We start from the raw sequence: 17,309 nt of genomic DNA on the forward strand, positions 1-17,309 counted from the left end.
CCCTTGATAATTACTCTGTGGCTTGACTGAGTCAGCAATTTTGAGGCGAAAGAATTAAATTGAAGCAATACCAATCCACTCTCCTCCTTCTTAAGACTATTCAGGAAGATCAAGGAGAATCTAGGGTGTAGAAAAATTTGGTAATTTGTTCAACCTCACACAAGAAATCTCTCTTTTCTTCTTAATGATGTCCAGCTGCAGTAACTTAAAATCCTTATTACTGCATAAAACAACCACAGAGTTTTCACAGAGAGGACAAGTCTTTAGACAGCATATTGATGCCATAAACTACAAAATCTTTTAAAATATTCTAATCCCATGAATTCCAAAGTTATTATCTGATCTACTTTTCTGATGGGACGCTAAATACATCACACAAAAAGGCTCAAGCTCTGCTTCATATAAAGGCAGCAGATAAGATGTAAAGAAACTCTCCAATCTCCAGAGGGGCACACAATATTCTATTGGCTCTGTACAGGCTTTTAACAATTTTTGATCATGAACATTTGAAGGCTGCCACATAACCTATATATATATAACTATATTTATTTTTAGGTACATCTTTGTATATAAACATATAGATACATATACATAAAGTGTAGATAATTACCTTTGAATGTTTGTATATAGACACATACTTGAGTGCAAATATAAAAATATTCAAACTAAATGGGAATTAACTTTGAATGCCAGGTTCCACAAAAGTTTGGACCTCATGGCTTGGAAGAAAGGACTTTCCAGAGCCAAATCAGCAATAGATATAGAGAGGAGGCTGAAACAGATAAAGCAGACTCTGCTGTCTCTGAGCTGCACATTTGCCCTGAACATTAGCAAACCTGATCTGCAGTTTCAGATAAAATTGTATACCTTCCTACTTCTAACAGGGCTTGTACTTGTACATCTTTATTTCGAAGGAGATTTTCCTGAAATCAGGAGTACTGCCAGTGTTTTTCATTATTATCTTTATATCAAAAGGCCCTTGGTTTCCCTTATCTTTCTACTTCATGTAAACTTTCATCATAAACCAACACTTCCCATTTTATCAACCACCTCCAACAGAAGAGAGGCAGGATTGTATCTATCAGCATGACACGGAGAGGTAGAAAACTGTATTTAATCTTGAGGAAGAAGTAACAAGACTGCAGGACACAGGCTGGGCTGCGGGAAGCCAGGGGTCTCTATGGTGGTAAGCCTGAAGGGCACATATGACAGTGATCCTGCACTTAAAAGTGACGAGAATTAGAGTGATTGTGAGAGGAAAAGCAGCTCACCGTTTGGTTTTTCTGACTCTGAGACACAGATTAGTCATTGAATCAGAGGGCTGAACAGAATAAGCAAGAGGAAAAGTAAAAAGAAAAAAAAGAGGTCAAGCACTTGCAGCGTGACTGAAGACAAGGTGAAAGCTAGTGAGAGAACTGACTAAATGGCAGAAACAGAAATCAGAGCACATGGCCTGCATGAAGGTCCTTCTGGATGTACTCTTCCTTGTTATCAGAAGCAGCAGCAGGCTCTTGTGCAAAGGGTTCAGGAGGTGTAAGGGTAACTAATGATGTCCCTTTCTAGGCAGCTTCTTTGGTGTTCTTAAAATGGGACATAATGAGTACAAAGAGTCCACCCCTGACACTGCAGAAAAATATCAGTGTATGAATTTTATAGCGAAACAGGGAGAGTTTAACCATAGCAGATTCCTTTAGCTCATCACAGCGTCTTTTTCTTGGTATTGCAGAGCGTCAGGAGCTCACTAGCCATCATTAAATGAGAAATGATAGCAATTCACAAATTAGCGAAATTCTTGGAAAGGATTGCATGCAAGTCAAATTCCTAATGACTCATCTTCAAAAAAATTGTAGATGCCTGATTAAACAGAATACTGAAGTTGGTCAATCTCAGAAAATTATTCTCTCCTCAACAGAAAAAGAGTACAGCAAGAATAAAGGCAAGAATAAAATACAAAAATATAAACATTTATTGATTTAATCAGGGAAAGCTGAATCCACCACCTCATTTTTTGTTTTATTCTACTAATTGCAGCAAAATGGGTTTCTATAAAACCAACAACATCTAAAATATTACCCTGCTCTGTATGAAGAACTGAAGGTATGAATACATGCAGCTTTTCTGGTAAAATGTATAGGTAAATGCATAGACATAAATCAACAGAAAGATCTGGACATACTTATTCAAGATTGTGCTCCATTTACAATAGGAAACTGTGAACTAAAGTCACTAGAATTCAGGAGCAGCGTATTTTGAGGATTTGATGTCTCGTGGTCAGGGCTGAACACTTGACTTCAAGGTGGAGGAACTAACATTTAGATGATACAATGAAATAAATAAAAAGAAGTTAAATTCCTTTAAAAGAAAGGGAAGAAGGAGAACTTATTTTCATCAGCTCTAAATACTTTTCAAAACTCAGAGTCTATTAGGAAGTATAAATACTTTTCTTCCAGTTGAACCATTCTGGCTTCTGATACTGTTTACTGGAACATTTGACTTCAGTGACCACATACAGTACTCATTTCAGTTTACCATTATTTAAGTGCTTATTATTGCTTTTCTGAATGTTACGCTAAGAATTAAATCCTTCGGACCCAACTGAAACATGTTTATACTGTAAAACCCAACCTCAATTATCCTAATGAGATTCTGTAGCCACTTGCTTTTCAAACTATGAAGGCAAGTATTTAAATGTTAAATAAATAGAACATCAGGCACAGAAACATAATATGACCTGAAAAATGAAGATAATTTCCCCAAAGATTCTTACAAATAACACTGAAAGTGCTTTCTCTCATCCTTTCATCAAAACTGACCAAAAACCTTAGAAAACTATTCAGTCATTTCTAAAAGACATCTATCTGAGACAAGTCCTTTACTAACCTGAAAAATACCAGTGCTTTTCTGTATTCAGAAAAGTCTCTTCTATTACCTTGTTTATTTGACAGACACTTGATTCTACCAGAATTTCAGTATTTGAGGGACACAGCTTTTAATCTAGCTGAAATGATACCACAACACCCAAGGAGGCTTAATGTTGCATCCTGCCAGATCTCAGGTCTTTTACCAGCTGGTGCAATTGAAACTGCTTTATCCAGAAAAAATAAAGAACAAAGCTGGGGAAGAGCAGCCACTGTTGACTTTGTTGATATCAGGAAGGGGAAGGCTGAAAACAGTGGTTAGTGCAGATGGGAAGGTCCAAACTCATGAAGGAGGTGGTTCTATTCCTTTCCTATTTACACCTGTCCCATGAGAAGCCACTGATTTTCCAAGGTTCTGGCAGAGACAAAATAGACATGACTTATTATTCTGAATTCTCATTGAATCTCTTTTTAATTAAACTTTTCCTTCCCTCCAGGGAAGCTTAATTAAAAAAAAAATAAAAAAATCAAATTACTGACAACATAGGCAGGTTGACTCAGCCTGATGCATTGCATAACTGAGGACTGTTTCACTTTGTTTTGATCTTCTTGGTCATTTCAGTGAATGAAGTGAGATAATGTGTTATGTGGTATTTATTCATAATAGGTACACTAAATAAGTAAGATTTATTCACTAGTATATGTAAGAATATTACAGGAAGCAGGTTTTAATCATTCTGACAAAACTACCGTGGAATGGGATAATTATATGGTTGCGTTTAGCTTTAAGGATACTAGTACTAGCCTCGGACTCTCTCTTTGTTACTGTGCTTTGTACAAGAATAGCCTCAATGAAATATATAGACTTATTGATTAAAATAATGCTTTGGAGTTTCATGAATTACGCCCACCTTCTTTCATATATTTACACTCAAAAGTAGGTTACAGACATGGAAAGGAGGAGGGGGTTTCTATGTTTCCATTATTTCCTAATTGAAGAAAATAGAAATATATAGATTGTGGACATCTAAGAACTACTAAACTCTTACCTTCAATATCAGCTTACTGAGTTTCCTATTTCTTAGTCAAGGGCTATTCCAAAAAACTTCTTATTCCTTGAGGGTTGAAGGTTTACTTTATTAGTCCCAGAATAGAAAGGCCTGGATATTCTCATCAAACTAGCTATTAAATACTGCCACCAGTCAGTGACATACTTAAAAATTTTCTGAAGAAACTGAAGAGACATTTGCATTTATATGTAGTCTTCAGAGCAGAATCTTTGCTCTTATCATCACTGGCATAAAGAGACCCCCCCACCAGGATAAAGACCTTGTGCTTCACACTTACTAACACAGAAAACCCATTCCTATCCTGAAGGAGTCAAAATCAATTACCCTTCTCTGTGCATCTTGTGGAAGAGAAGAGCAGGCATTTCCAGCTGTGAACTGTTTTTCTCCCTGCCTGAACAATGAAATAAGTGCCTGTCTTGGAATTTACAAAGCTTAGCTTGAACATGACTTTATAGATTTGCTCTAAATTTCCTCTAAGCTAAGATTACAGTTTCCCTTAATGTAAGAAATAAAAGGAATAACCATTCCCTTGTGCAGGTCTTCTTGGCTATCTTAAAACAGTACTTTATATTCATGTTTAACTGGTTATTATTCTTTAACTTAATATGAATTCACCACTTTCATCACACAATTTTAGTTCAGCACCCATGCAAGCAACTTGGTGCAAACTTCATGCTCTTGTAGGGAAATGCAAGCTAGCTCTACCCACATGCCACGTAGGAATGACTGGAAGGACACACTGCTCAAAAAAGATGTTTTGCTTTCCTGGCTCTCAGCCAACAAGCCCATAGCTGTCATGATGAAGATTTCATAACTGCAGATTTACACAAAGATCCTTTACGTTGGTTGCTGTAGACTGACCCCTATGGAAGTCACTAGGGAACAAGCGCAATCACAATGGTTTGGAGACTGTTATTCATGGATGCAGCTAGTACTTCTGGAAGAAGCATTTATTGCTTACATTATCTTACCACCTGGCATAAAGACCTCTTTCTCCAACCACCATTGTTAGGTGAGAGTCTGTATACACTATAAGACGTGAACATTTAGCCCAAATGAGATAAACCAGATAAACTCAAGCTCAAAGCAATTAAGCACATCACCTAATGATGCCCGGGAAAACTTTCATGAAGTCAATCATCAAACCCATGCCTTTCAAATTTGAAGAAGGTGCCTCTTCCCTACCACCCACACTTTCGTCTTAAGAGTTAGGAGGTTTATGTTAATTTTCACATGCTACATTTTCCGTGCAGCAGAAAAACAGATAATGCACTTGTGGTGGATAATGTAATTGTGGTGGTCCCTGATAAAGTCTCTCAGGTGCTAGAATACTGACCCCAGTGCCTGTGTTGATTAGATGAAGTTGCGAAAAAAACAGGCACTATAAATCAGATACTACTAAGGTTAGGATGGGTGCAAGATGGAGAGGGTAGGAGGAAAATCTGTTCTCTTATAGCTCTGACTCATTGTCTGCTTGCAATCAGAGAAAGGATTTCAAATTAGGACTTCCTTATTTAGTGCACACAAGTCACTGATGCCCCAATCCAATGGCAAAACTGGTGATGTTTGGATCAAGCCTGTTAGAGGAAGTGAAACAACATGTATTCGCTGTGAAATGAGATGAGTCATGGCAGTTGATACCTCCTTCTTCCAAAAGCTTAAGTGGAAAATGACTTGTGTTTAGTGAGAACATCTTTTTTCTTTCTATTCTACTGAGGTCTCAAGAAAGTAGGCAACTCCTTTCATATGGGTTAACCTTCCCCAACAGAGTCAAGCAACACTCCTGAGCAAAAGCACAGATGAAAAGTACATCTCCCTTGCTTGTCTGAAAAACAATGTGGGCTTTTGCAAACACTCTGTGATGAATGTGGGTGTGTAAAGGAGTTTGTAATCCATACTCCTAATGATGCAGTAAAAAGACTACTTCAACTCTGGAGGAGGCCCTGGGGAACAGTGTCAGATACCAAATGTAGATTTCAAAAAGAAAAGAGTTGATAATTTAAAAAAAAAATCTCTTTATAGTTAAAATGTCTAATGTTAGTAATTTAGCAACCCCATGTACCTAATGTTATTAACAAAAAACTAGCTATATGGTTTCTAGGCAGGAACAAATTTTCATCAGTGGACCCAGGAGCACCAGCAATGTGAGTTCATACCTGCCTGGAAGAAATGCAAGCAGGAATAACCTTGGACTATCAGCTTTTCAAAGAATTTGAAATGTTTTCTATAAAGTTTGTGAAAAGCTATTATCACATAACGATCCTATGTGTTATAGTGGCTAGTGTTCACCTCAAATCAACAGAACAGGAGGATTCAGGAAACAGAACAACTGTTCGTAAAAAAATGCAAGAAGAAGTACACAAAAGTGTGTGCAACTTCAGCTTATTATATTGTCAGTAAGTTGGATACAAGGTTGGCAAAGAATATGACAGTAGGGCAAGCCAACACACTCTCATATGATTTTCTCAAAAGGAACAACAGCCATCAGGAAAATGAACTGTTCTTTCTACTGACAGGTACAAACACAACTTTTATTGCACACATTGCCAGTCAGATTTTAAGGAAAATAAACTTCGCAGGAGAACAATAACAAGGATTTGCATGCTGGATGAACAGATTTCTGAGGACAAGATGATCTGAAATTCAACTACAAGTTATTTCCTTCATTTGCAGGAAGTTTAGACCAGGTTCTAGATGAACTGAGTCTGCACAAGAATTCAGTGAATAACTGTCTAAGAATAATGAGAATTAATATTACATATAAGATGAGCTCTGCACTTAAGAAGCAGAGCTGGGAAAAGAGAATTTGATAATCTATAAATATTTGAATGCTGCAAGCTACATCTGATTGAAATTCATCAAATTTTCATTTTCTTTTCCAAACAAACAGTCTCTGTGAAAAATGCCATAGCTGTTTAATCTTCCTCAGGGTTGCTGAAGGAGGTTCTTCCTCTAAAATTAAAATGCAACCTAGTTTTCTACAAAATTAAAAAATAATAAAACAACACAAACCAAACCCTCTGAATTTTTGGGGGCAGTTAGGTAGAAATCCAGTGCCACTGTTCTCTCTGTGTGAGGTTTCTCCCTTCTCTCTGATGCTCTGTTTCGTGTCCACATAGCAGTTGCACCTAGGGTAGGGCAGTCAAAGGGTAATGTGCCCACCTAGAATGCAATACACCAAAATTCATATTCTATTTTTTCAGAGATTTCCTTTGTAGCTTTACACAGAACACCTTAGCTCCTCTGGAGCACCAGTCTCTTTAGAGGCACTGATGCTCCTCTTCCCACTGACATGTCCATCCAGGAGGAGATGGGTAGACACCCACCAGTATTATCTGAAAACACAGCATCCTGCATGCCCCAGAGAATGAACTCTGACTAAAAAAGGCTCACTACAGGCATTTTCACAGACATGTAGAGATCATATACCCTTACAGTGACTAAAAAGGCACTGTCACTATTATTGAGGCTGTTTCTGCAGGATTATTTAGAATAGCAGGTGCAATACAAGTTCTCCCAAGGCCAGTTTTGGAGGACCATATCCTGTGAACAGAAGCTCCCTCTCCATTCTGCTTCCCATTTCTGTTGGGTTTAGCTTACCCTCTGCACTGTGGAGACTGAGTGTTCCTTAGCTCGTTATCCTGTGGGGCAGGCATTTATCAAAATCTATTAAATATTTAGACCTTCATATAGCAACTAATGCTGCCAACTTGTTTGACTTAAATTATACCCCACTGGCAAATCAAATTAGAGAAGATTTGAGTAAATCTACCTTTTAAAATAAAAGCTGATTTTCTCCATGTTCAGCCATTTGTGGGATTAACTTTTTTAATGGGTTCTTATGTGCACAATGTTTTTGTTTTCACGGATACTAGAAGAGGATGAATTATTCATCGGGGGGGGGGAATAAAATCTGCAACATGCATTTTCATAACTTATTTAGTCCCTTTTGTCCTATTCATAAATCAATCCTGATTACTACAAACGAATGTGTTACTCCTAACTGTTCACTCATGACACACTTGGACCATTAATTCAGAGACCTCCTCATAGAGTGCATTAGGAAGCTGCCACTAGTAATGGGCAACTGGAAGAACATCCTTTGTGACCTCCCCTCTTTGCCTATGCATCCCAAACTCCATCTCCTGCTCCATTTCTTATGTATAATTTTACAGACAAAATACATATTCTCCAGTTAAAACATGCTTTTCCCCCTGCTGTTCCAGTGATACATTTGCATGGAGGGAAGGAAGAAAATTGTATATTAATGCTCAGTAGGTTGTTTTTATGACCTAGAAGGAGGATAGAGAGCAATTGCTCAGTATCTACATCAGAAGTGGGGGCAATTGAGGCCAAAACATAAAGACATCACTGAACTAATATGGGAATGACTACAGATATGTCACTGGTGACATAGATCACAAGGTATTTATCTGTTCCTGAAGTGCTGACAAGCTGTCATCAGTGAAGAACCATTGTCATCGAGGAACAATGCTTCACCATTTAGAGCAGTAAATGGAACAAGCCAATTTTTATCCAGGCAGTACTGCATTTATCAACCCGTTATTGCCCAGCTGGGAACAAAGAGAGGATTCTACCCATTTGAAAATTATTATTATTATTTACTACTATATTGGCAACACAGTGCACTGAATAGTTTTAGAAGAAAAATTTATGCTCCAGAATTCCTAAGGGTCAACACTCAATCTTTCTCAATACACACAATAAAAGAGAGAATGAAAACACATTTGTTTCCTTCCCAGTCCAATTGCTGCAGTGCCACAGTGGTTAGCATTGAACACCATTCTGTTTCATGTGCTGGAGCTCTGTGCGAACCCTAATTACCCATGTCAAAAGGGAAGCATCCCTCAGAATGAAACCAGTTGTTCTTTGCAGCTTCCACTGCTGTGGTTGTTGCTGAATATCTTTTGAGTATTCCTAAGTACCAAGCTGAACGGAATGCAGTGCATCCCACTGCAACTCTATGCTCTTTATGTCATAAAGATATCACAGATCCCAGGCAATTAACAGTTTGGAAAAGAGTACATTAATACCAGCTACTAAAAACCTTTTATAGTCTTGAATGGTATTCACCGAGCAATTACAAAGTTAGCTTTTCCTTGTTATTGCTCCTAGGAATTTATATAACAGTGATGTTCATTAAGAATACTCCTTAACCTCAGATTCAGAGTTGTGTTGTCCAGCATGGACATGGTGATGGCATTTTATTAGCTAATCACTGGTATAATGTGTCTGAAGTTAACTATGACAGGAGGGAGTCACAGAGACTCTGCCCAGGAAACCTCCAGCATCTATTTCCATCTCATTGATAAGCCAGCCTCTGTGGTTAGGAATCTGGACTTTCCTAGCCCAAGACAAGCACACCAACACAATTCTGGAGTTGACACAACCTGCACATCTTGAATCCCAGTGATGATGTTGAATGCTACTTTAAAGCTATTTACTTAAGTCATCTCCATTCCTGACAAAACAGAAGTTGTTGAGCTGCTGTTATCCAAAGCCTGTTTCTATTAGACTCAAACTGAGGGAAAAATCTACTAGTTCACTTAAAAAAAACATTTTCACCCTAGTTCACTCGAAGTTTCCTCCCACCTGCAGAACAGTACCACACAAGGGTGTGATTCCAAGCCGGACTCCTCTCTGATTTGGCACATGCAAAATGAGGGCAAATGGTATACTGCCACTGATACAGAAGGAGACTAAGGGCTCTAGGTCTGCTTTTGCCATGTGAATCATTTCTTGGCATTTCTTTCTAACACTAAAGCCTTAGTCTCAACCAAGAAACAGTCTCCAAATTCATATACAGTGTCTGAAAAGGAGTAGAACAAGCATCTCTCTTCCAAAATTATTTCCACAGACAACTTGTGTCATAGAAGAAAGAAACCTTTTTATCACAGATGTCCATGAACACATCACATCTTGCTGTCATGTCTGTAGCACACTTGTAGTAATTGGGGTTATTCAATGACTATACAGGTTGAGACCTCTTGGGTTGCACTACAGACTGGGAGGTTGAACACTGGTGAGGTCTTTATTACAGTAGAGCACCACTGGATAAAATAAAACTTACCATTACCTAGAAGGCCACTTTTTCTCTGAGTTCTGTAGCTTATTTTCAGTTTAAGTACTAAAATTGTACATTCAAAAAACCCCAATTCTAGAGGCTTTTAATTCACAAGTTATAAAATACAATATAATAAGTGAACCAGCCAGTACTCTAATACCCATTTAGTATCATAAACAGATAGGTTCATACAGACTTCCACGGCTTTATTTAGAACCTGTGTTGATGATATCTGGCACAAGCTATCCAAATTCCAGAATACATCTGCAAGAATGTAGAGAAAAACCTAGAATCATGCAAAGACAAAACACAGCCAGGAAAATAGGTTTCACCTCCTGGAACACAGATCAAGCAAGATCCTTCTTGACATTTGCAAATGACTTCATGCTCTCTCTTTTGCTAAGTTACTTTCTTTTATTTTTGGAGAAAATACCTGTTAAAATCTTAGATACTTTCTGCTTACATCTAAATATATCTACTCAGAAGGACAGTTAGATCACCACACTAGGAACTACTAATTTTTTTTTAACTGCTTAACAGAGCAGATAATTAAAAATAAATAAATCAATGTTTTGGCATTTTTCCCCCTCTCTAGATTCTAATATTGAATTGTTTTCATTATTTAAAACATCATCAGTTGCACTGATCTAGCAAACAAATGGCATTAACAGCCCAAGAGAACCTGCACAGGGCAATTAAAAAATTCAGAGACAAGGTTAATACAAGTAAATTAATTATCAATGATATCAGTGCAGCACTGCATAAAAAAAAATAAAATCTCATTTTCCTCTAACATTACAGAGGTGTGCTAATAGGTCTGCTGTTTCCTACTTTACCAAGTGATGCCTTCAAAGCCTCCAAGAATTGCCTGTGATTTTAAACCTTTATTACGTCAGGATTATTCTCTTCCGTTCTTTATTGGTTTGAGTGGAGGGAGCTTAGTGAAGAAGGAAAAGGAAACAGTTCATGTCTCTTAAAGACACTTTACTGACAGCAGAAGGAAAACGTTCATGCAGACCAACCAGTTTGTTTCTCTTTTGCATTCTTCTTTCCTTCTCACATTAGACCAAGAAGAGATGTGTCCAGCGAGACACGGTGCAAATGTGGCCCTCGTATCAGTAAGACAGCATTAGTCTGAAAAAGTGAATGCTACGGGACCAGAGAATCATTCCCCTAATTCTGGGGGTGGAAAAAAGCCTAGCAGAGTCCTTTATTTAAAAGAAGAAAAAAAAGAAAAGAAAAAAATGAAAAAAAAAAAGCACAGTAGGTTACCTGGTGCCCTACTTACACAGCCCACTCCCTGCAATGCTTGGTAGAACTCTGGGGGCGGGTACGCCAAGGGGAAGCAGATATAAAGAGAGAGCCTGTCACATGTGATGCTGGCAGATACACCTGCAGTTCTCTGTTTCTCTCATTCTTGTCTCTTCAAGAGGATAGGGGAGGGTTGGTAAGACAGTAATTCAAGTTTGCCAAGCAAGCTGAAACCTGTCACATCTATCAAAAATCCATTTTTGGGGCTAAAAATAAATAAATGCTACCCCATGCTCCCACTGCCTTCAGATTCTTATTCAGTTCAGTATTCAGCTATCTAAACTCCACTTGCTTCAAATAGCAGCAGAGAAAGGAGAAGGAGGGGAAGAGGAAATGAGGAGTAATCTATGGATTTAGAAATTACTACATGCAGGGCAAATATGAATATGAACTAACAACAGAGAACAGGACATGACTGCACCACGTGGGATCAACTCAAATGACCCCTAAGGATTCTAGATTCTTAGATTCTCACATTGACTGAACATTTGTCCCTTGCTTATATACACTGCCTCAGTTTCCCATTGGTAAGAGAATGATTACAGTGATTAAAAAACCATCACTAGTCCTACACCAACTGGAGTGCTGGCAGAAGTCTGCACGTGCCATGTGCTGGGAGAGCTTCACAAGTATGTTGTTCTACCCAATCACCATATTTTCCATTTGAAGTCTATACTTTGTACAGATGTACCAAGCACATTTGAAAACAATTTGTTCTTGCTGTTAATTTATAAGGAAAAACCTGCTGCATATGCATGAAATTAAGAGCAAAAAAGAAAAGAAAAATGTCCAAGCAGACAATGTATTTGATACCACGATAATAACCCTGGATAGATTCCTGTGGGCTGGTGATGCCATCTGCCTAGTCCATGCAGAATCCAAAGACCATTGTACTCCTTAGAAAGATCATCTTTTAGACTGATTCAAAGCCAAGGAGTGCTGGTTGAGTCAAACTGATTGAAAGCTGGATAGTGACAGTCATGCAAGAAAGGCTCTGATCAGCAGTGGGACATTCACAGCCTTTCTCAGGAAATCTCATTATTTTATACCATTTCTTCATTGATACATCTGAAGGCATGAAAAAGTAACATTTGTATATGTTTTTCTCCTAATATGAAACTAACAGGGGGAAAGTATGCCTGAATACTATTCTCTTGTAAAGAATATTTGATGGTGAAGGGCCTTGACAGGAAGCCGTGTGAGGACTGGCTGAGAGCACTTGGTCTATTCAGCCTGGAGGAGACTGAGAGGAGACCTCATTGCAGTTACAACTTCCTCATGAGGGGAAGAGGAGGGAAAGGCACTGATCACTTCTCTGGGGTGACCAGTGACGGGACCTGAGGGAATGGCCTGAAGTTGGGTCAGGGGAGGTTTAGGTTGGATATTAGAAAAAGCTTTTCACCCAGAGGTTGGTTGGGCATTGGAACAGGCTCCCCAGGGAAGTGGTCACAGCACCAAGCCTGACAGAGCTCAAGAATCATTTGGACAATCCTCTCAGGCACATGATGTGACTCTTGGGGATGGTCCTGTCTAGGGTTAGGAGTCGGACTTCAGTAACCCTTGTGGGTCCCTTTTAACTTGGCATATTCTGTCATTCTGTGATATTTAAGTACTGCAGCCAGAGGAAAAGCCAGAGATATGTGTCAGATCCTCTTCACTGAGCCTGCAAGCATATGAGACACAAACTGAGATCAGATGATCAACATTCTACCTATTTCAGCAGATCTCTTTAAAACTTAGCATTTCTGACCACACAGATAGAAAGGTCACTGTTTAAGAGACCTCGTGCCTCTACCACAGTTGACCTGACAGGTCTCATTTGTGCTGTTACAAATCCCAAATACACCTCCTGATCTTGATGGCCTCAAGTATCCAGAGTCAAATTTTCTCCTGTAAGTCTTCACTTACACTTGTCTGACTCCGGTACAATTACTATCCCTGCAAAGGAAGGCTAAAATCAGAATGAACACCCTTGCTGCCTGAAAAAAGTTTCATTGTCCAAGAAAATATATAATTTCTTCAGGTCTTTTTTCTATTTCACAATAAATAAAAATACAAACACACACTGCCTATCTTTTAACTCAACAGAGTTATTAAAGACAGATGCATCCTGTAAGGCCACATCTAAATCTACTGCAGAATACTGGACTGCACATTGACCATATATTTCAGTAAGGACTTTAATAGGAGGTCTGATTCTACCACACACTGAATTTCTGCTGCTTCGACTGACAGTTATGACTGGGTTTAATTGAAAGGGTTAAAAGCCTCAGGATCAGCTAAAAAGTGCTAGTGAAGTGGAATAATAAACGCTAGTGATTCTGTGGGAGGAAGAGAGGCTGGGTTCTGGAACAGATACATGCAATAATTTCTGAGAATAACTTTTGCAATGGGAGTTAGAAGGTGCCACTTCACCAGGAGGTGTTTTAATCTGCTATATCTTCCTATCTTCCACATGTGAAAAATCAGTCAAGAAAAATATAAGTAGGGGGGAGAAAGGTATATGGTGTAAAATAGCAGTAGGTAAAATTTTAAAGATACACAACATCAAATCAGGTGGAAGGTCACTAATGGCTCCTGCAATTCTTTTCTGCAGCTGCAGACTAGCCCTGAACTGATATAGCAAAGTGGTTGAGAAAAACATGAATTAATGTCCCTTTCTTTTCATTTTTTTTTATTATTGTTCCCTATTTTCAACTTTAAAAAGGGGAAAAAAAAAAAGTGTTCAACAACTGTAAATCTAGACTTACTAAAGCTACTAACATTTTCAGATCACAGAATATGCTGCTAAAGGGCAACTAATTTGTCACATAGCAGGTAAGGCTTTGTGTCTCCTTTCCTACCTGATAAATGTAGAAGCTTCCGTTCCCCCAGATGTTGCATGCAACACATTTCCAGTGTTATGTACATGGCTATTTATTAATTTTCTAGTAATTAGTATCCTGGGGAGAAATCCTATTACTACTCTATTTACATAATTTAATAAAATATTGCAAAAAGCAAAGTGGGAGGAATTTCTTATGTTTTATTAGCATTTGGCAATTTCGGTCTTTTTAATGATGTCTGCTGACCTCTAGCCAGTAGCTGTGTTTCAAAGCAGTTTCTTTCAAAATTCTTTCTTTAATTAAAAACTATTACCAAAGAGGAAATTGGAATCAAATATCTCAGTGGCGGGGAAGATTTTGACCTACTCAGGATTTTTATTTTACAGAAACTAAATAAGCAGTAGGAAAATAATTTTTAAGAGTTGTCTAATTTAGAAGCAAGGAAAAAACCAAATTAGACTAATGTCATGCTAGATATTAGGAAGAAAACTAAATAAGTTTCATAATCCTTTTCCACTGTAAATACTGTCCCTAGGTCTCTTCTTGTTCACAAAATCTGTCAGAACCAAACCTGTTGAAGTCATCGTGAGCATACCAGTATTGGCATCCAAACACAACCCCTTTGGCCAAAGGGCAGAAGCAATCCTTTTCCCATTTCACTTTGTCTTTCAAACAGAAACTCCTGACAGTGGCCTGCGTTGAATCTTCCCATTTATGGAATTTAGTTATTTCTTTTGGAAAGTTTACCTGGAAGTTCAGTAACCCTTTAAAGCAATGGCATTTTCATGCAGCTATTTAAATATACTTCAGGATACTGCTTCAGTATTTTAGCCCATATATAACTTTCTTGGTCCCAAACTGAGAAAGACAGCACAGCTTCCCTGAGCTCCAACATCCGGAGATGATTTATTTAATAAGGTGATGAATTTTCATACTGGATGCAATTATTGACGTCCATGCAAGCACACAGAGATCCTCACATGCAAATCTAACGAGGTTTCTAGGGAACTTGCAGATATTACAGATTCACAGGCTCCTTCACTCAGCTCCTGGGAAAGCACTTACAGCTGATTCCATGCTAATTCATTGCTCAATGAATAAGTAAAATCTGTACAGTATAATAAAAACATTGATCATCATGCTTTAAAAAGATTGACTCCTAAACATTTAGGAAGCAGTGTGTATTCAAGGGAAATGTTTATTGGTACTGGGAAATTAAACTGTCACTTGTGAAATAGTAAAACTCATTAATGTGGACTTTCTTTTTAAGTGTTAGGAATTAACTTTATGGCCGCATCAGTAACGAGCAGCAAGCCTCAGCCTCAAATCGCCTGCCGTTTAGTATTCACGAACGTTATTAAAACATATTAACCATAATTTAATTGACTGGGAATTTTAAAAAGACAGGGAAGAAGGGGAGGGGGGGGAGGAAAAAAAAAAAAAAAAAAAAAAAGAAAGCCCAAAGCCCCGAAACCGGTCAGCGTTGGGAGTGGCAGGAGAGGGGATGGCAGGATGGATGGATGGGAGGCCGGTGGTGCCCGCGGGGCTCACCCCGGGCCGGGGCCACCAGGACGGGGCGGCCCCGCGCTGCCGGCGGGGCAACAGCGCCCTCTCGCGCCCGCCGCGCCCCGCCGGGGCCCCCGCCCCGCTCCGCCCGACGGGCCGCGGCCAAGGGGGGGCCGCGCTCCGGGAGCCCCCTCCCGCTCCCGGCGGCATTTCCCCCGGCGCATCCCCGGGGGCGCAGGTCACGGAGCACCCCCTCCTTCTCCTCTGGGCTCCAGGACCCGCCAGCACCACAGGCACCCGGACACACCGCGCTCACCCAAGCGCCCGTAGAGCCGCAGCGGCACGGCAAAGCCCGGCGGCGAGGGATGCTCCTGCCTGCGGGGAGCGACCCCCGCAGGGCCGGCAGCGATAGGTGGGCAAACTTACGAGGCGCTCTCCCGATGAAGAGGGAGCGAGAGGCGATTTCCCATGCACAATATGCTGGGGCACACCTCGGGACCCAGCCGTGCCTGTGGGAAGCGCCCGGGAGAACAGACGGTACCGCGGGGCCAGGGGAAGACGCTCGGTGCCACCAGCGCTGCTCTGCCAGGCTGGAGCCAGACTGCTCCCGCGAAATCGCAGGCCTTAAGAGAAGGACCGACCCGACCCTCCAGGCAGAGGTGCGACTCCGGCCCCGGCTCCGTCCCGGACAGTGGCCCGCAGCCGAGGCAGGGTGAACGGCGGCCACACCGACCGCAAAAAGATGCAGCCAGCGGAAGGACAGCAAACAGTGCGGGAAAACCCGCGAGCAGCTCCTCGCAGGCTCAAGCGGCTCCCGGTTACTCCCACGTCCACACCGGCAGGACGGTGGAGAGCAATCCCTCCGTCTGGCACCAACTTTGCATTTCTGAGCTCCATTAGCAAAGCAGAGCCGAGCTAAGTTTCTTAGAGGTCATGGTGCAATAACCCTCTTTTCCAGAGTTTTCCCCCACCCCTCCCCGTCCCAACCCCAGGCAACTCCTTGCACTCCCACTACTCACAATTTGTTGCAGTTAATCCCAGGTGCCATAAACTGAAGACCAGCAAAGTGAAGCCCCCGAGAGCTCGGGAATCCATGTTCAGCCTCGCAGGGGGAAGCCAGCCGCTCGCCTGTCTCCCCTGGTCCCGATCTCCGAACGCCCCTCAGCCTCTGTGCTCTCTCTCTCCCACCGCTCATTTACTCCATACAGCATCCAAACACTCCGGGTGAAGGGAAGCCGGGGGCGGCCGAGGGATCCTCCTCCGCAGCCCTTGGAGGAGCCGCTCCGGACGCGGGCGGCAGCGCCCGAGCCGAGCTCCCTGCCCCGGCTGCCGCCGCGGAGATTCACCTTGCGAGCGGCGACTGGGTGGGAAGCGACAGCCGAGCGCTGGGCATCTCCTTATAGGCGAGAGCCGCGCTGCACTCCACCTCCTCCCAGCCCCCTGGAAGTCACTCCTCCTCGCCTTCCAGGGAGGATCCTTACTGCAATCTTCACGCGTTGTTGATAAGCATCAGAGTCACGAAGTCAGAAGCCTGGGGACAAAAAAAAAAAGACAAAAATAATTAAAATCTTCTTCTCTTCCCCCCCCTCCCCCCCGTCTTTTTATTTTTCCTTTTCCCTCTCCTTTGGGTACCACTGTGGCTGGAACGTTTTAA

General features: G+C 40.9%; 1 protein-coding gene across 1 annotated transcript in view; it reads right to left on the minus strand.

Annotated features, from left to right (window-relative positions):
- The window catches only part of CNTNAP5 (contactin associated protein like 5), a 288,117-nt gene extending 271,109 nt beyond the window's left edge, over positions 1–17,008 (minus strand). Inside the window, exon 1 of the mRNA XM_027636681.1 lies at positions 16,675–17,008. Within this exon, the coding sequence (XP_027492482.1) occupies positions 16,675–16,750 (76 nt within the window). The 5' untranslated portion in view covers positions 16,751–17,008. The remainder of the gene's footprint in view (positions 1–16,674) is intronic.
- Positions 17,009–17,309: the final 301 nt, after the last annotated feature.

This window comes from Corapipo altera, unplaced genomic scaffold, assembly GCF_003945725.1.
Source record: "Corapipo altera isolate COAL_440 unplaced genomic scaffold, ASM394572v1 45, whole genome shotgun sequence".
Lineage (NCBI taxonomy): Eukaryota > Metazoa > Chordata > Aves > Passeriformes > Pipridae > Corapipo > Corapipo altera.